The 24620-nt window shown below is 44.1% G+C and overlaps 1 protein-coding gene and 1 long non-coding RNA gene across 3 annotated transcripts; one reads left to right on the top strand and one right to left on the bottom strand.

Annotated features, from left to right (window-relative positions):
- Nucleotides 1-4072: 4072 nt before the first annotated feature.
- Nucleotides 4073-4868, top strand: LOC307227074. Its single transcript, XR_013843782.1, has 2 exons — nucleotides 4073-4194; nucleotides 4228-4868. It is a non-coding gene; the product is annotated as an uncharacterized lncRNA (long non-coding RNA).
- A 1059-nt stretch (nucleotides 4869-5927) lies between these two features.
- On the bottom strand, nucleotides 5928-24247 carry HABP4 (hyaluronan binding protein 4). 2 transcript variants are annotated; one of them, XM_079996125.1, is made up of 9 exons: nucleotides 23875-24246; nucleotides 23739-23844; nucleotides 16241-16391; nucleotides 14040-14201; nucleotides 13806-13877; nucleotides 12199-12282; nucleotides 9058-9226; nucleotides 7665-7853; nucleotides 5928-6245 (listed from the first exon to the last, which is right to left on the bottom strand). In XM_079996125.1, exons 1-9 carry the CDS (start codon nucleotides 24103-24105, stop codon nucleotides 6189-6191), a joined length of 1221 nt encoding a protein of 406 aa, XP_079852251.1. In that variant the 5' UTR covers nucleotides 24106-24246; the 3' UTR covers nucleotides 5928-6188. The 2 variants fall into 2 exon arrangements, with proteins under 2 accessions (XP_079852251.1, XP_079852250.1); XM_079996124.1 differs by having other exon boundaries at nucleotides 23739-24247.
- Between the last annotated feature and the right edge of the window lie 373 nt (nucleotides 24248-24620).

Here is a 24620-nt window from a genome sequence, read left to right as displayed (position 1 = left end):
CTTTTTTGTATATATAAAAAAGCAGTGGTCTATTTTTTATATTTAGTTGGAAGACGTTTTAGTTTTGTGAAGAGAACTTTTTGTGTGAGGACCCTAAATTACTGTAAACTGTACCATTTTTACTTTTAATGCTAGGAAATTATTCCCAAATATAAAAAGCAGCGTGTAAATTTTAGCCTTCGGTCTGAATAACTCTTGTTATCAAAAGAGCTTTCTTTTCTTTACAGCACTCATATATAAAATGTGATGGCAATCATCTAGCTTCTGTCAACCACCACCAGGACTGTGGCATTTTAGCTATTTGGAATGACAAATGTAAGTTATCAATGTAATTTCTCTTCCCTGGGTGGAGAGAAGTGATACTTCATCCCCCCCCCCCCCATAAACAGCTCCATACGAGTTTGACTATCCTAATTTTAATAGGATTTTTATAAAGCGGTAACAGACTACTAAACTAGCGTCCATCAAATTGTGATTTATTTTCATGTTTTTGTTTTCTGGGGGTTTCTATTTTTTTCTCTTCCAAGTTACACCACTGTCTGTTGGGTTACTTACTGTTTCTAATCTAAATGTAAAGATTGTATGTGCCATATTTTAGGGCCACTTTGGAAAGTTGTTCTCCTGTGCAAGTAGAGAAAAACTATCCTAACACTACTGGTTTTGGCCAGTAGGCAAAATGCAGGAGGCAAGGTGAGCTTCCTAGTAACTTGTTTTTTTGCAGATATTTACACACACCATCTCATGTCTATAAAAGCAATGCTAGCCTTTAGAGCTGCTGTGGCCACCAATATGTCCTACAGCCTACAGCAGGCATGGCCAAACCTGGCCCCCCAACTGTTTTGGGACTACAATTCCCATCATCCCTGACCACTGGTCCTGCTAGCTAGGGATGATGGGAGTTGTAGTCCCAAAACAGCTGGAGGGCCAAGTTTGGCCATGCCTGACCTACAGCATTACCTAGGGGTTCAGACAGGAATCTATACGCCAGCCCTACCTGGGGAAGCCAGAGATTGAACCTGGACCTTCTGAATAGAATTGCATGGGCTCTAGCACTGAGCTCTGACTGGAGTTGCAATAGCCTCTTTGTCTTACACACTGCAGCTTTAAATTACAGTGGTGCCCCGCAAGACGAATGCCTCGCAAGGTGGAAAACTCGCTAGACGAAAGAGTTTTCCGTTTTGGAGGTGCTTCGCAAAACGAATTTCCTATGGGCTTCGCAAGACGAAAATGTCTTGCTAGTTCCTGCGGGGTTTTTTCCCTTCCCCCCCCCCCCTTTTTCTAAGCCGCTAATAGCGCTAATCCACTAAGCTGTCAATGGGCTTGCTTCGCAAGACGAAAAAATCGCTAGACGAAGAGACTTGCAGAATGGATTCTTTTCATCTTGCGTGGCACCGCTGTACCTTTTTAATGGAGAAGCAGTAGTAGCAGCCCTGGAGGCAAGTGTACCTGGAGCATCCTAAGCTATCATAATTTTCATTTGTGGCTTTAAAAAGTTGGAAGAATGGGGCCAAAGCACCATGATGCTTCTTTCTGCCCTTTGTTATTGGGCATAGCACTTTGACAGCTGCATTGGCCACCTTGTTAGATCTTAAAGGGACAGGAGGCGCGGTACAATCCTGCTCCAGGAATGCTGTCTTTCTTCCACTCTGCTCTTTCCTGCCTAGGGAAAAATTGCTGTGGGAGCCAGAAAGTGGCACAAGAACACCTCAAGGGCAGTTGCTACTACTTTTTAAGTAGGGCCGTTGGCTTTGTGCCTTAGGATTTGGCTTGGGGGCGGTATCTGCCCGTGAGGCTAGCAAAAGAAACCTAAAACTAAGAGACTGCTAGCCACTTGACATTGAGCAAGCTGCTAACCATCATAGTTTCAATGAGGAAGTTGCTGCTAACAGTTGCCAAGAAATGCAACTATAGTTTCATGAATATGTTATGATTGAATTCTCACTGCCACAACGGACACATTCGGTAAAATTGGTTCCCTTATTCATGGCCTGTAACTTCCAGCATTTTACTTTAAATCACTGTGTTGCTTCACGTTACCCCAAAATTTCTCCATGGTGTAACGGCTTTCATTTAAGAATCTGCAGACTTTATGCGTGGAATATATTTGAAAGAATGTGATGTTTCCACATCATGCTGGACTGATAGAGCCAATATTTGGTTTCACAGCCTGTGCACATGGTACCAAATACTAGAATTACCAAAAGGTGAGCCACAGTCCCCACCCCCCCTTACTCTGTAAAAGTGATTTATGAGTAAGGACTTTGTAATGTCTCTGTCGCCCTCCAGTGCTTGGGTTACAACTCTCATCATCCCCAGCTATTCGGTCATGGGACCAAACCACCTTCTGCCCAGCGGATCTAGTCTCCTGCTGCTACTCATTTCATATTGAGTATTTATCTTGTCCAGTAGAGCTAGGCAAATAAGAGGATCCAAATAGATACAGCCTGTTAAAAATAATGAGAAAATGTGCCATATTAATCTTGAGCATGGGCAGGCAAACTAAGGCCCGGGGGCTGGATGTAGCCCAATCGCCTTCTCAATCTGGCCCGTGGACGGTCTGGGAATCAGTGTGTTTTTGCATGAGTAGAATGTGTCCTTCTATTTAAAATGCATATCTGGGTTATTTGTGGCGCCTGCCTGGTATTTTTACATGAGTAGAATGTGTGCTTTTATTTAAAATGCATCTCTGGGTTATTTGTGGGGCAGAGGAATTTGTTCATTCCCCCACCAAAAAAAAATATAGTCCAGCTCCACACAAGGTCTGAGGGACAGTGGACCGGCCCCCTGCTGAAAAAGTTTGCCAACCCCTGATTGTGTCAAATGGACTGATACTCAACATCAGTATATACATACATGGGGGTCTGAATTTTAGGATGTGAGAAGGTAGTTTATATGGAACCATAACTTACTTTATATAAAAAAACTAAACCCAGTTGCTTCATGGGAATATAATTTGCTTTTAGAACAGCAACTCTGGCCTTTCCTTACAATGGGCGTTGCTACCAGAGAGGTATGGTCAGTACATGGACTAGATGAGCCTTGGGGTCCCTTCCAAATCTGTCATTCCATGTTAATTACCTTTGAGTTCCAAAATGTAAGCCTACTGAATCCCATTAGGCAGGGGATGAAGATTAGCCAAGATCTCAGCCTACTAGATATATAGCCTTGGCTTGTCAATTCTGAGTTGCTGGGGGGAAAGAAACGATTGTCTACTAATCTGTTTTGGGCAAATTCAGATCTTACAGGACTGCACAAGGCATAGGGATGATATTCATCTTCAAAAGAGATCATCAATGCCCCCGCCCCCATTTTACTTAGTGGGGTTTCTCCTTCAGTGATTTAAATATTTCCTTGAAGTTTGGGACTGTAATTCCTCTCTACAACATAACCTTAGAAGAGTTCCTCCTGTCGTCTTTGAAAATATTGCACTAATTTACGGGATAGCCAATGCAGAAAATACAAATACTACTAAATACTACTAAAAACAAACAAGCAACAATATTTCAGTTATCCGAGGCCTGAACATAAGTGCTATTTGGTAGCTTCTTGCAGTGTAGGGTAGATCCGAGTCCATGTCAGCCTTTGAGAGGAAATGCTTAGGATGTCCCATGGGATATGACAGACCGATCCTGGGAGGTTGACACCCAAGACAGAATTGCTTGAGCCTTCACTTAACTAAATTAGGCTTGATAGAAGGAAAGATTACTTAACAGTCCACAACTGTTGCTAGTCCACACAACTTACTGTTTTACTAGCTGGCTTCTCTCCAAATTTTGTTCAGCCACACTTCCACTCCCCACACTCAAAACCTTAAATGTTGGCCTATAAAGATTAGAAGACCTTTTAAGTTGCAGGGAGAAGCTCAATCATTAACAACCCAATCCTTAGAAGCCTCACTGTTTTCAGCGGTATTTACTGCCATATGTGTACAGAATCACATTTGCAATTAGCCACCCAACTTTGGAGAGATGACTTCTCTTAAACCCTGAACATTTTACTATACACACTTCTCACACACACAATTCTCCTGTTCCTTAATAACGCAAATATAAATGATGGGAGTGCCATTGCAACAACAGCCACTTGAAAACCACTGCTCCAGTTTAAGGCACCTCTTACTTTGGTAGTTTTTGCAGAACTCTAGTTCCAGGTCTTACGCATCTCAAACCATCTTTGAGGGACACAGTCTGGTAAGTCAGCTGGAAAATATATTCTTGTGTTTCTAAGCCCTTTCTCATGCCTAAAGTGGGGCTTGTTGCATTTTCCAGGCTTGTAAACCAAAGAGGGTTCACAATTCTTCTGCATCATTTGCTTGGGCTTTTATAGAGCTACTAAATGAATGCCATTTCAGCTTTTTTTCAGTTTTGCCTTCTACGTACACACCAACCCCACCCCCTGAAATTATTCCAAATCAGTACTGGTTTATCGCAACTGCGGCACAATTTTCAAACTTGCCAACTTAGGGCAAGGTCATTCTCATACATCCACCTGCTATGACAACAGCTGTGCTGTTTCAAAACTGGACAAAAACATAGCCTTCCCCCACCCCCAAGTTGCCACTTGTATTTCCCATATATGTTGCCCTACAGTTTTTATATGTATTGCCTTGGAAACTCTTGTACAGATCATTTGTTCCAAATATGTGGTGTAATCAATACTGCTCATCTTTTTTTAAAGCAAAAAATGATAATATTTTTTAAAGAAATCAAGAAAGGAAGTTTATTTTGCTAAAGGTATTTTAAGGGTAAATTAATACTATCTTGGAAATTTGATCTGATAGTGTGTGTTTCTTATTAAACCAGTGAAATTTGATTATATAAATACTGACATATAAGAGAACTGTATACAAATAAAATATATTGCTTATATCAGGCTCTGCAATGTGTAATGTTGGTATAAAAACGCACTGGTCCTTTCCATTCAAGGGAAAACAATTACTTGGTAGACTGTCTCGCTCTGGAGGAATTTGTATCCATGCCTTAGCTGCAAGGGAGCCATAATTAAATTCACATGCATTACAGAATAACCCTTTTACCTGGAGCTACTTGAGGGATTTTGTATTTCAAAACGACTGCCCAAGTACAACACTCACACCTAAATTATCTACAGTGATAAGTGCAACTCCTCCAAAATAAGACGGGCTTTTAAAAACCATTTTTTCATTAATTAGGCAAGGAAGCTGCAAAACCTTCAAGCCTAGTCCCAGACTGGATGAACACAACCCGGTGCAATTTCAGAAGGGTCAACAAAGCACATGGAGGCTGTTACAATTGTAGATGAAATGCCAACTAGTAGTGATGGATTGATTAATCCTGTATAAAACCTTCATATGTCAGTAGCCTCACTGAAGTGGTATAAAGTTGTCTAAGGCCAGATAGCTTCAAGTATGGTTTCACAGGAAGGAACACACTGCCATACCCCAAAAGAATACCCTCCACAGAGAACAAGAGTTCTAACCTGGACTCACTTATTTAGTTAAGTTTATGTATGAATGCTTATTGATGGAGGGGACATTCCCGCATTGCAGGACCTCGCCAGCAGTCAGCAGGGATCCAGCCCACCTACAGGGCTTCCCAGTTATTTCTCTGGTCATTCACTCCCAAGAAACCCACTCTCCAAACTGGAATGTAGCTTGCAGTTTCTGAGCATTATGGAGTAAGAAGAGTTATCGCTGTGAAAATACCACCTCACACCCCAACCAATGAGCAGGCTTTTGTTTATTTGCTAACCTCTCAAAATTGTGCAATTGCTTTGCATAGGCGAAGGTACATTTCACTCAGGTCAGAAAAACAGCTGCCAAGTGCCTATGGGGTTTTGCCATCAAGTTTCAAAACAATCCTCTTTTTTCAAAAACAACAACCCAAAACCACCCAATCTGGTTTAGCTTACATCTGTGACACCGTGGACAAAGAGACACCCCTCTGTACTTGTTTTGACACCATCACCTTGAACCTTTATTTGAAAGCCCTCACGTACGATACCATAAGCCTTCACAAAGCTAATTCCCAAACAGTGGTGCTCAACCTTGCCTCCTAGCCCACAGGATAGGTCTAGGCGCTTAACACAATAGAAGTGCAAAATTCACACACATAAGTCATCTCTCTCTGTAGGCTTGGATGATATTCTTCCACAGCAACATAGAGCTGTTATCGTCACAGCTACTTTTGAGGCGCCATTATTCAGTTCTTTCAAGCTAAAGCAGGGAAATCCTCGGGGTCATCGGGGTTTGGAGCGGTGATGTGCATCTAAAAGGAAGAAGAGCACATCTCAAAACCTTTCTGCTAGTTAGATAAGAACTGGCGGTGTTATCTAGATCCTGAGATGCCCATAAAATTTGACTCTTGTTCATCTCAGTTTCTATTTTGGCACCGCAACCTTCAAACCCAAGTATTATTTACTGTAAGCCTCTGTTAAGCAATGGATGAACAGTGTCTGTGTACATTAGGCATATAAGATTTCTCCTGCATGCTCAGCTTTAATAAAAATATTTGTAAAGCCCAAGTTCTTAAATTCTGAAGAGTCTGAAAATTCACAACTACAGCATTTCAATTTGAATTAGAATTAAAAGTGACCACAATTCAACCACAAGAAGTTCAACTGGGCGTCCTTTGGTCAATCACTCTTGGCCTACCTCAACAGCTATGAGAATAAAAGTGGGGGGGGGGGAGAGATCTATGGCCAAACTTTTGCAATGGCAGGATAGAAATAGAATTATTCATTAATTTATTCTAAATTCTGCATCCTTTATTGCTCTTTTCCCCACTAACAGTGCATGTTATGGCATCCTCCCAACCAAAACTCCTAATTTCCACCCACACAGGTGAGCCCATCAGGTGGTCGTGGTCCTGAAGCAGCAGTGGGCTCATAAATTTACCGTATTTTTTGCTCTGTAAGACTCACTTTTCCCTCCTAAAAAGTAAGGGGAAATGTGTGTGCGTCTTATGGAGAGAATGCAGGCTGCGCAGCTATCCCAGAAGCCAGAACAGCAAGAGGGATTGCTGCTTTCGCTGCGCAGCGATCCCTCTTGCTGTTCTGGCTTCTGAGATTCAGAATATATTTTCTTCTAGTTTTCCTCCTCCAAAAACTAGGTGCGTCTTGTGGTCTGGTGCGTCTTATAGAGCGAAAAATACGGTAGATTTCCTTGCCTCTTCAGTCTAGAGACAGGTCTCAAGTGCTCTATTTTCTCCAAACTACTAGAGAACTCAGATTAATTCCTAACCCATTTTATTCCTGATGCGTTTTTTTTTTTTTTTTAAGTTCCTGAGAATTTGACAAATCTACATAATCGAGTTCAAGTGATCTGTCTAAACCAGGGGTCAGCAACCTAAGGCCAATGGGGCACAAGCAGCCCACAGGGGTCGTTTCACCGGCCCACGAGTCGCCCCCAAACCAAGTCGCCCACTTGGCGAGTCCCCATTCACTGTACTAAACCGGCGCAGTGCAGGGACTCGCTTCCGTAGTGCCGGAAATTGTGTCTGCGCAGACACAGATGTCAGAAATTGCGGGCACACACGCGATCCGGCCCACGGAGAGATCTCTGCTGGAGTGAAACCGGCCCAGGTGAGGTAAACCTTGCCAACCCCTGGTCTAAACTGTAGTGAAGTGATCAGTCTGCACTTCCTAGATCTGGGAAGGAGGGCTTAACACAACACACTAATAATTACCATCACTTCCGGCCTGTGTCCTCCTCCTGACTCCTCAACTCTCCGGACACGCCCGCGACCTCCCCGGGCTCCTCTAGCTCCACGCCCCGGACGAGGCAGGTTCCCAAAATTAATGTCCAGCTGAGAAGTGATGTCGTTTGCTGCTTTCCGGAAAAAGTGAGCATCGTCCTCAAAATCCTCCTTCAGCACCTGGAACAGAATTTATCTAGATTATAAACACATAACCTGAATTCTTTCCCTCTGAAAAGGAGCACCCACCAGACGCTTCCTAGGAGCTGTGAAAGGGGGACGTGAAAAGGAAACGGTTGCAGCTTTAAAGAAAAGAAAGAAAACCAACCCAAAAATTGATACAATGTTCTCACCACACCTTTTGACCCAGTGGAGATCTATAAGGGGGTTTAGAGCAGGAATAAGGAAACTCGGCCCTCCAGATGTTTTGGGACTACAACTCCCATGATCCCTAGCTAACAGGACCAGTGGTCAGGGATGATGGGAGTTGTAGTCCCAAAACATCTGGAGGGCCAAGTCTGCCTATGCCTGCTGTAAGGTATGTGAGAGAAGACAGCTCTTTTATTTAAATTGCCACTAATGACAAGTTGCTCTCAAAAGTGTACTATTACCGTTAAACATTTTACAGTCGTACCTTGGCAGCCAAACGCTGAAGCCAAACGCTTTGGCTCCCGAACAAAATGGCTCCCGAACTATCGAAATCCGGAAGTGAGTGATTTTTGGAAGCCAAACATCCAGTGCAGTTTCCAATTGGCTGCAGGATGCTCCTGCAGCCAATCAGAAGCCACGCTTAGGTTTTCGAATAGACTCCCAGAATGCATTCTGTTCAAAAACCACAGTACCACTGTATAACAATATTACACCTTACCAGCACAGCAGTCGCAATAATTTGTCTCTATGTTACAGAGATGACAACACTCCTATTATCTTGGCATTTTGATAGCCAACTTTTTGTCCTTTGCAAAAAGGGTAGTCAATGTGCTCTGCCAAAGATACTGCACTGTAAAATGTAGGGCTGTGCCTATCATAATTTTTGGCAGTCACACCACAATACAAATCATAAAGATACCTGGCACTCAAAAAAGCTTCAGAAAACCCCAATATTTCAATTTTGATTTCAAACTGTGGATCACAAAGTCTTCAAAGTAGCAAATGAAACAAATGAAAAAAGCTTGTTTGGTCAATAAGACTGAGCCATCAAGAATGGAAAAATATCTACTGCTAGAAGTTAAAAAAACTTGAGCAATTCGGAAGACATGCAAGATATTCTAATAATGTTTCATCTGTTCAGACTACCTCTAAGTATGTTTCAGCCTAATAAAACCATTTTTAAAGAACACAGGGTTGAAAGGAATAACCCCCTAAAATCTAAGTTTTTGCTTACATCATCTCTATATTTTGACTTGTGAATCACCACTGCTTTAGAAGGAACAGTGGTTTCAGGCTTCCGGATGTTGAATTCAGGCTTTGGTCGACTTTGCTCCTGAAGATTTTTCCACTCATCCAACGTCATCTCTTGAACTACTTCTTCCACAGGCTCTCCTTCAGCAACTCTAAGGGTTTAAGTAAAAACCATTAGCCTCTAGGATGGCAAGAAGGGAAAGGCAGAGTAAAATTGAAGGCACAGAGCGCTGAAAGTGGAGATTCCCTTTCTAAGCAACGGTAAGCAGAGCTTGCATCAGTGACAGGAAGCTGCTACAAACTATTGCAGTATGGAATGCTCCTGTTCCAGCCAGCCATTCCCCCTTCCAGGCTACTCCATTCCACTACAACAGACTGAACTCCATTGAGTATACAGAAAACTCATAGGGTAACTTAAACAGAGTCCTGAAGATTTTTCTTTTCTACTCCTGCAGACCTTGATGTTCCCCATACCATGTCAATACTTCCCTCATGCATTCAAACTTCTGGAACTCAAAATATGATTTCCAATACCTTCGTTCTCAAACGCCTTGGTACTCAAACAACTTGGAACCCAAACACTGCAACCCCGGAAGTAAGTGTTCCAGTTTGTGAACGTTTTTCAGAAGACGAATGTGCTCAGTTTTGAGTGTTATGCTTCCATTTTGAGTGTCATGCTTCCGTTTTGAATGTTATGCTAAGGTCTGTTTTTGCTATTTATTTTGCGTTTTCGTTTTTGCAGTTCTTTTGTTTTTGTTTTTGTGACTGTGTGGAAGCCAGTTCAGCTACTGATTGATTGCTTGTGTGACTGCAGTACATTGATTATTGCTTTCATTTTATGGATCAATAGTTTCGCGTTAGATCATAAAATTCATGTTAAACTGCTGTTTTAGGGGTTGTTTTTTAAAAGTCTGGAACAGATTAATACATCTCTGCATTACTTTCTATGGGAAAGTGTGCCTTGGTTTTGGAACAGAATTTATTTATTTTATTATTTGTTTGTATTTGTTTATTTATAAAAATCATTTTTTATCCACCTTGGTTTCTACCCACATTTATATGTTTGTGTGAGTGTTCACATCCACAAACTTTTGACCACGCCCACTATTGCTTCTGCCCACTGCTGCCATGAGACCCTCAGAAAGTTGGCCAAAAGAAAAAAATGGCCCTCAGGCCCCAAAAAGGTTAGCCACTCCTGATCTATAGGATTCCAGCACTATTGTTAACCTACTATACAAGTCAAAGATACACCTGAACCTTACTTTTTCCATATTGCAACAGCAGCAGGCGCCTATCGTTTCACCAGTTTCTAAAACACTGACATTTGCTGTTTAATATTGCTATAGCGAGTCCAAGATAAAAACCGTTATAAGTACATTAGGTTTACTAGCTGTACGCAAGCACACCCAAGAAACATCTGAGATATCTATCTAACCCACAAACCACTTTAAGAGCTTGCATGCTCATATATACCTATGTCAAGCATTTGCCACAGGAAAGAAAAACAGGTAATAGTTCTTATTCCCTGCAGGGAATTAGCCCGACATATCCTATTGGATGGGTATATTTTGTAGAACAATATATACAGGTATTTGATAGAGTACTTGGATGAAATAGAACATGGATATGTTATGGCTGTGGCAATAATTCAGCTGCTAGTTACACAATGGAAATAGGTAACTGGCAGAGGAGTCATGTCAAATGTGACACTAAATGCAATCTTCACCAACCAGAGAAGAGTGCCTGGGGCCGATTGATTGATTGATTGATTGATTGATTGATTGATGATGCATTATCTGCCTTAACTGTTTCATGAGAACTCAGTTATCAGAAAAGCTTTAAAACAGGAAATTAGGTTTAGGTGCAAAGGAAAGAAATGCAAGTCTTATAAAGTCAGAATTTGCACAAGGAATTATATGCACCAAGGTTTGTATCTAACTTAAGTCATACTCAAGCCAGGTCCATTAGAATTAATAAACCTACATTACTCATATCCATTAATTTCAAGGGGTCCAAAAAGGACTAAGGTCAGCTACAAATGTAACATTGCCAGATACTTATCACATAGCCTGCAGCAAGTTTTTTTTTATGAAGTCACCCAGTGTGGGTCACAACTTGGGCAAGCCTGTTGTAGAATGTTGCATTGACACTCTATGCAAGGTACAGTTGCCCAAATTTGATCTGCACCACTTGCATGATGCTAGACAATGAGTCGTGTTTTCCAATAATGACTTAACAACACCCTAACACCCCAGAGGACAGGATCACACTTCAAAACGACCTTGACAGATTAGAGAACTGGGCCAAAACAAACAAGATGAATTTTAACAGGGAGAAATGTAAAGTATTGCACTTGGGCAAAAAAAAAATGAGAGGCACAAATACAAGATGGGTGACACCTGGCTTGAGAGCAGTACATGTGAAAAGGATCTAGGAGTCTTGGTTGACCACAAACCTGACATGAGCCAACAGTGTGACGCGGCAGCTAAAAAAGCCAATGCAATTCTGGGCTGCATCAATAGGAGTATTGCATCTAGATCAAGGGAAGTAATAGTGCCACTGTATTCTGCTCTGGTCAGACCTCACCTGGAGTACTGTGTCCAGTTCTAGGCACCACAGTTCAAGAAGGACACGGACAAACTGGAACGTGTCCAGAGGAGGGCAACCAAAATGGTCAAAGGCCTGGAAACGATGCCTTATGAAGAATGGCTAAGGGAGCTGGGCATGTTTAGCCTGGAGAAGAGGTGGTTAAGGGGTGATATGATAGCCATGTTCAAATATATACAAGGATGTCACATAGAGGAAGGAGAAAGGTTGTTTTCTGCTGCTCCAGAGAAGCGGACACGGAGCAATGGTTCCAAACTACAAGAAAGAAGATTCCACCTAAACATTAGGAAGAACTTCCTGACAGTAAGAGCTGTTCGACAGTGGAATTTGCTGCCAAGGAGTGTGGTGGAGTCTCCTTCTTTGGAGGTCTTTAAGCAGAGGCTTGACAACCATATGTCAGGAGTGCTCTGATGGTGTTTCCTGCTTGGCAGGGGGTTGGACTCGATGGCCCTTGTGGTCTCTTCCAACTCTATGATTCTATGATTCTAAGAGCAAGATGTTCAAAACCAGCCCATACTTGGTTGGAGATTCTCCTTCAGGTGCTCCTGGGTTCTCTTCTGTTTCTGCGGTCTCTTCCATAGGAGCAGTCTGTTCCAGCTCACTGCAGAAACATTAAGTGCACCAAGTGAACTCGTTGGAAACCAAAAACTATACTTGGCAGGGTACTCATACAGCTGTTCAGAATAACTACACCTTTCTGAACACCGCCTGGGCCGTGCTCAGAAAGTGGTGGTGGGGGATGAGAGTTCAGACCCCTGGGCTCTCACTTGTGGGGTGCCTCAGGGTTCTGTCCTCTCCCCCATGCTTTTCAACATCTACATGCAGCCGCTGGGAGAGATCATCAGGGGGTTTGGGCGGGGTGTACATCAGTATGCGGATGATACCCAGCTCTACCTCTCTTTCAAATAAGAACCAGTGAAGGCGGTGAAGGTCCTGTGTGGGTGTCTGGAGGCGGTTGGAGGGTGGATGGCGGCTAACAGATTGAGGTTGAATCCTGACAAGAAAGGAGGCGGACAGGTGTGGAGGATTCCCTGGTCCTGAATGGGGTAACTGTGCCCCTGAAGGACCAGGTGCGCAGCCTGGGAGTCATTCTGGACTCACAGCTGTCCATGGAGGCACAGGTCAATTCTGTGTCCAGGGCAGCTGTTTACCAGCTCCATCTGGTACGCAGGCTGAGACCCTATCTGCTCGCAGACTGCCTTGCCAGAGTGGTGCATGGTCTAGTTATCTCTCACTTGGACTACTGCAATGCGCTCTACGTGGGGCTACCTTTGAAGGTGACCCAAAAACTACAACTAATCCAGAATGCGACAGCTAGACTGGTGACTAGGAGCGGCCGCCAAGACCACATAACACCGGTCTTGAAAGACCTACATTGGCTCCGAGTACGTTTCCAAGCACAATTCAAAGTGTTGGTGCTGACCTTTAAAGCCCTAAACGGCCTTGGTCCAGTATACTGAAGGAGCGTCTCTACCTCCATCGTTCTGCCCAGACACTGAGGTCCAGCACCGAGGGCCTTCTAGCGGTTACCTCGCTGTGAGAACCCAAGTTACAGGGAACCAGGCAGAGGGCCTTCTTGGTAGTGGCACCCGCCCTGTGGAACGCCCTCCCATCAGATGTCAAAGAGAAAAATAACTACCAAACTTTTAGAAGACATCTAAAGGCGGGGTTCAGGGAAGCTTTTAATGTTTAATAGGTTATTGTATTTTAGTGTTTTGTTGGAAGCTGCCCAGAGTGGCTAGGGGGACCCAGCCAGATGGGCGGGGCATAAATAATAAATTATTATTATATTATTATTATTACTTAGTGTCTCACTGGAGAGATGGGGGCATGCTCAAACAATATCAGTCTTGGCAACTAGCACATTGCACTGTATGCCAGTAACTTGATGACAGAAATATCACAATACTTTTAGCAGAGATTTTAGGGACGTTAAACAGAATCCAAAAACTCAGCAAACAGACACTAGCATCAAGATTCTGGAATTTTTGCCAGTTTCTTAGATGCAAGATCTGAAAGCTAGGAGGCGGCATTCGTAAATGATAGATTATGACCATACAGCTTGGAAATCTATGTTCCAAGAAGACTGCAATCCAGGATTTAACTACTAAAACACTGTCATACCTCACATCATCCTTAACTGCTCCCCAGTTGCGAGGTCCACTTCCACCCCTTTTGTCTTCCGCTCGGACTCCTCTAGAGACATAAATCGTATTCTTTTTAGTCCCCGTTTTGGGAAATAAAAAATATTTGTATAAAACGGTTGTCCAAAAGGTTGGTTACAGATGCAAATTCACACACACACACCCCCGGAAGTATTACTAAGATGCTGCTAAGGTACTAGACCAGCACACTTACGTTTTGTCGCTCCCACTCTGTCGGTCAAATTCCCGCTTCCCTCTTTGATCAAAGCCGTTGAAAGTCCTGTTCATTCCACCACCTCTTCCTCTGCCTCTCATTCCACCTCTTCCTCCCCCACGACCTCTCATTGGCCTTTCCCGATCAAATCGGTCTATTGGTCTGAAATACAATTCACCTTAGCTTGACCCAACATATCTTCAATAGGTTAACACCGTTGAGATGCAATAGGAAAGCAAAGCATTACATGCAAGACATTTAATTGCGTTAAAATTATACATGGCGTAGACTGAAAAAGCGGATAGGGCCTCATACATCGGTCAAACATCGGTTGTTGAATGTAATCCATTCTGGAAGATCGGTCGACTCCCGAAGCGTTCGACAACCGAGGCACGGCTTCCAATTGGTTACAAGAGCTTCTTGCATTCTAGCGGAAGCCACGTCGGACGTTGAGTTCCAAGGAAAGTTTGAAAACCGGAGCATTTACATCCGGGTTTTCGGCGTTCGGGAGCCGAAATGTTGAAAAACGTAGCCGTTTGAGAACCGAGGTTTGACTGTACTCAAATTCAGGGCCATCTAATGAAATTAGATGATTCAGGACAGTGGCTGCCAACCTAGGTGGCTTTAAAGGGGTATTATTACACAAATCCAAGGAAAAGCTGGCCATCATTGCTATGCTTCTGAGTAACAGCTGCTACCACAAAGCAGCGTTGGCCCCAGTTCCTGCTTGCAGGTTTCTCATTGGTTGACCACTGTGAAAACAGGATGTTGGACTACATGGGCCTTTGCTCCAATCCAGCAGGATTTAACCTTACAGCTCTGATGTTTTCCCCATGGAAATTAAAGGAAGTTTATTGCGGTCTCAGACGAGATTCACATACCATACTAAACGAACATAAAACACAATAGAATTAAGTTTGAATTTACAATCAAATACAACAATAAACAATACAAATATGACAGCCATTAGAAATGTGGTTTAGGTCTTAGTCTCTAAAATATTATCTAGGGTTTGCATCTGAGGCCTTAGTCTTTGTAATAGCACGGCTTGTTCCCTGAGTTTTATGGTAGCTGCACAAAATTTGGCCACCCCTAGCGTGATCTCTGGAACCTTTGTCGGGGATTTTAAGCATTGAGGTTCAGACCCACTTGGAATTTTCTGTACATCAGGGGTGATAAAGACAAACATATATCCTCATAAAAACGATATCGTAGCAAGACATGGGAGACGGTTTCCACCTCTATCAGGCCGCAGGGGCAGACTCGCTCTGCATACGGTTTATCCACATATCTGCCCTGCAATAAGGCAGATGGCAGCACATTGATCTCCCCATGGAAGTTCACAAAACTAAATCAAAGCTGCAACTGCATTCCTTTTGTCCAATGTGGTAATGAGCAGATTTTGTTTTGCTGCTATTACCTAGAAAACATAAGCAATTGTGAAGATTTCTTCCAAAGGCCACAAGCTTAAGAAGTGGAATTCTGCCTGTGACGTTTATCCTTTTTGGCTCTTCTACCATACTGTAATCTGCTCTCAAAGGTTAAGGAACCCTCTGGAACAGAACGTGATGGGGGCATGGAGGCCTGCAGGGATACAAGTAAACTGGGAGGTCTTGATACATGCTGCTGCAAACGAGTCTTTTCTTCTCACACAAGACAACTCTGGTTCTGAGCTGCTATTTGAATTCTTTTTTAATGAGCAGTCAATGGTTCAGAGAGGTTGCAGAACATTTCACTCCCCTCCCACTAGAGTTCAACAAGCTGTAAGATGTGCTTTAAACAGAAACAAAACCAACCCACAAATCTAGGTGCTTTCCCAACACCACAAAGTACGATAGAGCAATTCAGAAATCCAAGAGCTTTCTCTTTGTTTTTTACATACTGCTGTGATAAAACAACCGCCTGAATTTATTGTCTTTTCAAGAGAACAATCTGCTCCAGATACGTAAACTAGAGTCACATTTACAAGACAAAGCAATCAATTTAGCTGAAAGCAAGTTTGAAGCAGGAAAAGGAATAATGCAGTCTAGAATTCCAAGACTCAGGCACCAACTAAGAAGAGAATGAAAACAAAGACTTGGCTTTATGGTTGAACATCTCTAGGAACCATCAGTCACAGGTCTAGCCAACTGGTGGCTTGAAAAATGAACCTGCAAAGTCCTTTCGGATACCATTTTTGTACCTCCTCCAACAGTGCATACCTTTCTAGTGTTAACTCCGCTTGTCTCTCCATTTCATGAGGACGGTACTCCCTGAAAGAAGGTCTCCACTCAGCTTTATCTTGCTTTACCTCTGTGCCTCGGTTTTCATTCCATCCCTGCTGTTCTCCCCTTTTTGGAGCTCGCTTCTGGCCTGTGGGGTACAGAAAAAACATGATTTTGTTAGGCAGATGAACCATGAGAATCACACAATGCTACTGGCTGTTAGTAACCGAGAAACCTGGATTCCAATGGTATTTGGAAGCAGTCTTCATCACCCTAGTGCCCTCCAATATCCTGGATCACAAACCCCATCAGCGCCAGTCAGCATGGAGCTTGAGCCCAACACAATGGGAAGGCAACAGGTTAGTGAAGGCTGTTGTAATGTACAGTAGTTTGAACTGTGTCTGCTAGTTTGTTTTCTACCATCTGTTAACATCTAACACTTAACAAAGTAAAATAAATAAAATATTGTTTTAATGTATTTTTAGTTTAGTGCTAATTTAAATTAATAATTTTGAATTATTTTAAATAACCATTTTATATTGTTACTACCAATAATTTTGTTTCATTCTTTTTGAAAACCACATTGAGGTGGGTTGTTTTTTTTAAAAAAACTATCAAGTGGCATATAGATTGTATGAAATAAATAAGTGCACTTTCTAATGCCCAGATATTTTTATCTTTGTCTTTATGCTGCTCCCTTGAATTTCTTGATGTACTTTTCATTTATTTAGAAGTGTACTTGTCTAAATGTCTTCTGTGAGTGGTTCCAATTTAGTCCTACACAGAGTAGGCCCACTGAAATTGGTTCAGTTCACTTACTCGTAAGTAACTTAAACCACTGTTGTAAATGGGTCCACTCTGAGTATGACTTCTATTTTTATTTTGCAAGCCACCTTGAAAATCTTTGGTCAAAATGCAAGATACAAATAATAAACTAAGCTAAACAAAACTTCAAAATGTATAGAAAAAAGTGATTGTTCAGCTTCATTTCACAGCCCGTTGTTAAGTGTTACAATTTTCAATGTACAGCATAAAGCTTGACAGTATGCAACTGATAATAAAAAAAGGAAAATTATTTTCAAGCCCAAATCTGGCTCAAAGGTACCACTGACAGCAAACAGGCATTCACAATTTTTGACTGGGCTTCACAAATTCAGTACAAGCAACTCAGCAAGAAAGCCCAGCTATCAAAGGGGGCAGGTTTTGTGCAATTTATATGAAAATAACAGAGGAAGAATACCCAGTATTCAGAACGGGGGACTCCCAACTAAAATATACAAACTGCAGATATCAAAACTACTAGGGACAACTGTGAAAACCCCTATAAAATTCATACTCCCAGAGATGCATGAAACTATTCCATCAATTCCAACAAGCAATATTAAATGCCTTTTAGGAAATACAAGTCCTATTGGTGTATAGCAAAAATCTTAGCAAGATGATGAGGAGAGTTTGCAGATTACAAGGAAGATGTGCTAGTGATTATGCAGGAAATAAATCTGTACTTTTCACGGGCAAGCCAAGAATGGTTAAACAAGCCCTAAAGAATCTTCACTAGCTCCCAGTACGTTTCCGAGCACAATTCAACATGTCGGTGCTGACCTTTACAGCCCTAAATGGCCTTGGCTTGATATAGCATCTCTACCGCCACCATTCGGCCCTGAGGTCCATCTCCAAGAGTCTTTTGGCAGTTCCCTCACTGTCACTGTGAGAAGTGAGGTTACAGGGAACCAGGCAGAGGGCCTTCTCAGTAGTGGCACCCTCCCTGTGGAATGCCCTCCCATCAGAAAAGTTTTTAATGTCTGATGTTTTATTATGTTTTTATATGTGCTGAAAGCTGCCCAGTGGCTGGTAAAACCCAGCCAGATGGGAAGGGCATAAAGAAAAGAAAATAATAATAACAACTACTACTACTACTACTACTACTGAATCAGTGCCCTGAGCCAGCTGCTATGAATGATTCTTTTTAATGGACCATGCATCAGAAGTTACAGCACCACCACTCAACCAGCTAAGTATCACACCCTCCTTATTTATTTATTTATTTATTTATTTGCTTGACAGTTAAAGAGTCATAAAACAACTGGAAGGACATAATGAGATACCATGCTGAAAGAGACCTGTTCCCAGTGAACTTGGAGCTTTCAATATATGGAAAAAATAATGGGAATGGCTGTTGGGAGACATTACCTCATCTTGGCCTCTCTGCATAATTTGTTAGATCTCTCATCTTCTGTGACTACCTACAAGCCTTCAATGTGAGGAAGAAAAACTTGTTTTTCTGGAGATGTTTCATCAAGGAATCCTGCCATTCTACCAATGACCACAATCCAAGCAGCAGCATGTATAAAGGCTTATTCCACAGTGCTTATTCCTACACTTATTCTGTAGCCCAGCAATTTTCTGGAATGAAGACATCTAAAGTGCCATTTCACAGAATCAACAACTGATGACCAAGCAGAGCCAACCTATTTTTTCTAGAATCCAAAAGAACCCATTTTATTTCAATGGTTGGTCATCTGCAATAGTCCAAAGGATGTCAAGACCCAGTGCCGGCCCACCCACGAGGCAAGGTGAGGAAACTGCCTCAGGAAGCAGGATCCACTGGGGCACCAGATCCAAATGTCAATCTTTCTTCCCCCTTGTTCCTGATTTTTTTCCCCTTGCCCTTTCTTTCCTAGTGAGGAGAGGGGCCATTTTGAGGTCCACCTCAGGCACCAAAATGCCTTGGGCAAGCCCTGCTAAGACCTACAATTTGTCTAAAGAAATTAAGGACATAGCATGTGTATGTTTACTATAACTATGTCTTGGCAAACAATTCATTCAAAGTCTTCAGTATGTATTATACCCACTATAATATTGCATTATATAATCATGTAGGAAGCTGCATTTTAAGCCGTAAAAGATAAATGTTTTAATGAAATAAGAGCTCTTTAGCGAGCAAAGGGCTCTTCTACAACCCAAGATGTTTACTTTTATAATTATATGGTTTCCTATTTGAGTTAGCTGAATCTCATACATATTAAAAGGCTTGTGTACACACACCCTAAGATAATTACACAGAGCTATGTTTTAAAGACTGTAATTTTTACAAGTAAAATAAGATTGTGCTTATGACTACACAGCTGAAATTGAATGTGTAACCAATTCTACAACTCTGAAAAAGGATTGCAGTTTTTATCATTAATTTAAGTTAGCATCTCAACTACTGGCAAAAAAGAAACTTATGCAGTCCTAGATTTCAAATGTTTACCACCCTCCACACGGAGCACGCAAAGTAGCAAAAACAAGAGCGGGGAAGGAGAAATCAGCAATCATGCCTGGATTAAAGTTGCATGAGACCAGGTAAACTGCATTCACAAAGAAACGACCCCCCTGAAATTTGCCATTATCTTGAGAGATGATTTGAAGCAAATTTCTCCCAAATCTCTTTCAGACCACTGTTTGGGCTAGGGCCAAAACCTATTATTTATCTTTTGAATTTTTAGACAATTCTTCTCCATCCAACAGAGCACATGGTAGTTCACAAAACAAAAACCCAATATTAACCCAGCCATTTCTAAGGAGAGGATTCTATCCCAGTAAACCAGTATAAAAAGTCTTGCTACACTATGAGGCTTTAATATATTCCACGCTTTCCAAATTCTGATGAACACTGCAGCTGGAAGGAAGTGTTGCGCTATCTAAACAGTCCTAGTTGCGTGATTCTTCAAACCTGTGTGTAAATGTATTGATAGCAGAAAGAGATAGTTCAGATGCTGTCATCATCTGAAAGAATCAAAACAGGACAGACCTACTAATTCCCAGGGAGAAAAATGACCCAGGGAAACAGACAAAAAGTTAACAAATTAAACGTGAAAACAAGCTAACAGCTACCAAAGACTGTTGCTATGACGGGAGAAGATATAAGGGAACTTATTAGTAAAGAAGCACTAACAGAGAATGGACAAAGTTCTAAAATGACTAAATCCCAACTGCTTTTTAGCCAATAACTATTCAAAGCCCTTTTCACCATGTCAAAATTTCAAGAGGGGGGGAAATGAACATAGTGTGACTTAAGAGGTATCAACCTAACCCAATGATTTGCATGGAGATCTGCTTCCAAGGTTCATTCCGGTGTGGTGTCATGGTTACTGAGTGTCGGACTAGGACCTAGGAGACCACGGTTTTAATTCCCACTCGGTTGAGAAACTCACTGGATGATGTTGGGCCTCTTGGCCTAACCTACCTCACCAGGCTGTTGTGGGGATAAAATGAGGAAGGGGACTAAGTACCATGTATGTCACCTTCGGCGCTCAGTGGGGGGAGAGGAGGTGTGCTATAAATGCAATCAATCAATCAATCAATCAATCAATCTTCAGTTCAACAGTCTTGTGTAGCAAGTCTCAGAAACATGCTCTTCCAGGGATTCTCAACAGCAGCTGCCAATCAGTCAGCTGTGCTAGGCAGTTCCATAGCCAATGTTAGCACTTATATGACGCCATTAGTAATAGGGTCACACATTGTGGGATGGGGACGAGCAGATCGTAATCCTGCAGATTTTGGACAATGTTACCATTTAGACCAGGCATGTCCAAAGTCCTTTTTGGGGGCCTAATCCGGCCCCTGTGGCAGTTTATTTCCTGGGGTAAAATCCTAAAAAACACCTCAACAAATTCAATCCTAATAGAAACTCAACAACTTTGGGGTAAAATCCTAAAAAAAGAAGGTCAGCAACTTTGGTCGGCCCCCATGGCCCTTCACTTCATCAAATCTGGCCCTCTTTGAAATGTGGCCCTTCGGGCATCTCTCTCCAGCCCTTTTGGAAACTCTGCAGAACCACATTACCTTATAAGCAACCTATGCAGTTTTTTGTTTTGCCTGCTTAAAAGGTGTCCTTGCAGTCTGATAACACCTATTGCTTGCCTGAAAACCCTTCACGTGGGGGGGGGGGATTGTAACTCACTGAACAAATATTAAAGAGTTGCATCAGCTGCTCACCACCAGCCTCCAGACCCCCCAAAAAAGTTAACTACAAGGGAATGTGATCCTTGGCCTCTCGTTTACACCTAGACAGTTTAGGCATTCAAACCTCTAAAGGAGTCTGTATACTTTCCCCTTTGCTCTTCTGTGTGAACAGTAAATTTAATGGAGAATAAAGGAAGGACACTTCAGACATGATAAAATGTTCTCCATCTGATCTACCCCAGTTGTCCCGGGTTCAGCACACTACCACAGCCAGCTGCAACAACTCATGTTATTGTGTGTCAGAAAAACTGTGCTGCTGTGATGAAACAATTACCATAGTCCATGGATATCTATCTGCATATATGTGTCTGTAGGGAGAGAAAGGGCATATGAAGATTTTGGGCAGCTCCTCCAGACCCAAGTACAAATTGGTTAAATTGAAGAGTCAGGATATAGAAAGCAAGAGACTGGGGGCAGCCAGCAAAAATATATATTGTGTACGTAATTTGATCCAATACATTCAAGAAGTATTCCAAACTCTTACACCCAATTTTACATTTAAGTGACCTGCTAAACCATTCTGCAGTTCATTTTTTTTTTACCTAAATCTTTACATCATGAAATTTTGTATTAAGCTGTGGGCAGTGTATATGCGTGTTTGGTTTTACTACGCTAGTTATCCCAAGCTGCAATGTTTTTCAAGTGATTGACAAGGCACACATTTTCGTTCTGGATTAAAATTGGAGACAGGCTCACAGAAATTGCCTGGGTCTTGAGATCTACAGGAAAGGCCCTCCGCATGGTTCCACCAATGGCTACAGCCTTTGTGGCAACACAGGATATCATGTTCTCCAAGGTGACACCCTGCCTGTGGAACTCCTTCCTTACAGTGATACGGCCATCTCCTCATGAATGATTTTCTGATGCCAGCTTCAGACATTCCCTCTGCCCAATCACTTGGAATGACCAAACTTTTGTGGGCAATGACAACGCGGGCTACATAAAAGAACCTGATGCATCTTTCCCTTGGAATAATGCCATTATTCATAAATTGGCAAGTGGGGGTGGAAAACACACCAATGTTTCATGACTCAGCCCTGCTCTGGGAATTGTCAAGTTTCAGCTTAGGTTCTCAGCACAATCCAGGCTTCCTAATGGCACATGGTTTGGATACAACTGCCCCACTGACTCATACATGCTCTTGCACAAACTGAGTTGTTCACAAATCACAGAAGCCAACTCCTAGGAGCAGAGGTCTCTTCAGTGCCTCCAATAAAATATCTGAGGGGGGTTTCCCCCACCAGTTGCTGGGCATAAGTAGCCTCGGTCCAGTATACCTGAAGGAGCATCTCCACCCCCTTTGTTCTGCCTGGACACTGAGATCCAGCGCTGAGGGCCTTCTGGTGATTCCCTCACTGCGATAAGCCAAGTTACAGGGAACCAGGCAGAGGGCCTTCTCGGTAGTGGCACCCGCCCTGTGGAACACCCTCCCATCAGATATCAAAGAGAACAACAACTACCAGACTTTTAGAAGACATCTGAAGGCAGCCCTGTTTAGGGAAGCTTTGAATGTTTGACGGACTATTGTATTTTAATATTTTGTTGGAAGCTGCCCAGAGTGGCTGGGGAAGCCCAGCCAGATGGACAGGGTATAAATAAATTATTATTATTATAGCATTGCTATTCAACTGGTGTGTGCACACCACCTTCCCCCATTTTTAATTCAAGTTGGCACTCCTGCCACACGTGACTGGAGCCGGTTCCAACACCTCCAGCTCAAGAACAGGAAAGAAAGCTCTCTAGCACGAGCACCCCTCGTTCATGGCACTGCTGAGTTCAGGGCTTTGGAGATCGGCTTGATCCCCAAAGGAATCAAGGAGCCCTGAAGGCAGCCGAGCGAGCCCTTTCTGACAGCTGGGCGTCAAGCGACTTTCCCCGGACGGAATGAATCGGGGACAAGGCCGGGCGGGGGAAAGACTCGCTTGCCTCTTGGCGCCGGCCGGCCAGCCCGGGGAAGGAGAACGGGAAGGCGGAGCCCAGGCGCCGCGCTCTCCCCGCCCGACGCCACAATCGCCTCGCCCGCAGGCGGCGGCCCGGCCCGGCCCTTCCGCAGCCGGCAGACTCGCCCACGGCCCGCGCAGGGAGGAGTCGGAAGCCGACCACGAGGCGCGGGGTGGCAGGCAGCCGCCTGGGGCGAGAGGAGGGCAGGTGCGCCGCGGAGATCGCTGCTGCTGCTGCTGCTGCTGCGCGTCAGTGTTTCCCAACCTTGTGCCTCCAGCTGTTTTTGGACTACAATTCCCATAATCCCTTGCCACTGGTCTTGCTAGTCAGGGATGATGGGAGTTGTAGTCCAAAAACAGCTGGAGGCACAAGGTTGGGAAACACTGAATGCCCTTCGCAGTGGCGAATCCGGATTCTCCTCCCCCCCCCCGCCCCGGCCCATTCATTCCAATGGGCTCCCTGGTCCAAAGGGCGTCGCGGGCAGCCTGGACGGGGCTCGTTCCCCAGGGCTTCCCCACCCCCGGCTGGCTCCGGGTCCCTTCCCTACCGGGCGCTGCTGAGGGGCTCTCGGGCTGCGGGAAGGAGGCGCCGCCGCCGCCGCCGCCGCCTTTCCGCTCCTTCTGGGATTCCCTTTTGGCGGCGGCGGCGGCGGCGGCGGCCGCGACGGCGGCGGCGGCGGCGGCTCCTCCCGGGCCGGGCTTCCTCCCGGCCGGGGGGGCGGCGAGGGCGACGGCCGCCTCTTCGCGCTTCTTGCTCTGCTGTTTGCGCCGCTCCGCCTCGCGGAGGATGTCGAAAGGGTCGGACTCGTCGTCGAGCAGCTGGTGGAAGCGGTTGGCGACGGCGCAGCCGAAAGTCTCCTGCATGGCTGTGGCGGCGGCGGCGGCCACCGGGCTGGCCAGCGCGCCCTTCATCATTGCCCTGGCGGCGGCGGCGGCGGCGGTGGCACCGACGGCCGCCCCTTCCCCGAATGCGACAGAAAGAAGCGAGCCGGGCTCAGCGCGGCCCAAGTAACCACGCCATGGCCGCTCGCCCGCCCCGTCCGACTGCACTGCCCAATCGGCGCGCAGGCGTCGGCCCCTTTCTCCCCCCCCCGACCAATCCGCGCCCTCCGTCCCTCATGGCCCTACCCAATAATGCACCTCGACGACGTTCAGAGCCGCCGGCCAATCAGGGAGCTCGTGCCTTCCCCGGCAGGCCAATGAAAAGGCGGGATCCCCTTTCCGCTCGCACAATTTCCCACGCCGCTGGCTTATGACGGAGAGCGTCTGTGGCGTCACGTGCCCTGCTTTGGAAGCAAAAGCAGTGAGGGGCGGGGGTTAATGTCATGGATAGGACTACACTGGGGGGCGGGGGGGGGAGATGTCTCATTAATTAGTAAATGTTAATTACTGTACATGAGCAAATGAACTAGAATGGCCCCACTAGAGTT

The sequence above is a fragment of the Podarcis cretensis genome, assembly GCF_951804945.1.
Source record: "Podarcis cretensis genome assembly, chromosome: 11".
NCBI classification, from domain to species: domain Eukaryota; kingdom Metazoa; phylum Chordata; class Lepidosauria; order Squamata; family Lacertidae; genus Podarcis; species Podarcis cretensis.
This window is presented reverse-complemented; position numbering and strand designations above follow the sequence as displayed.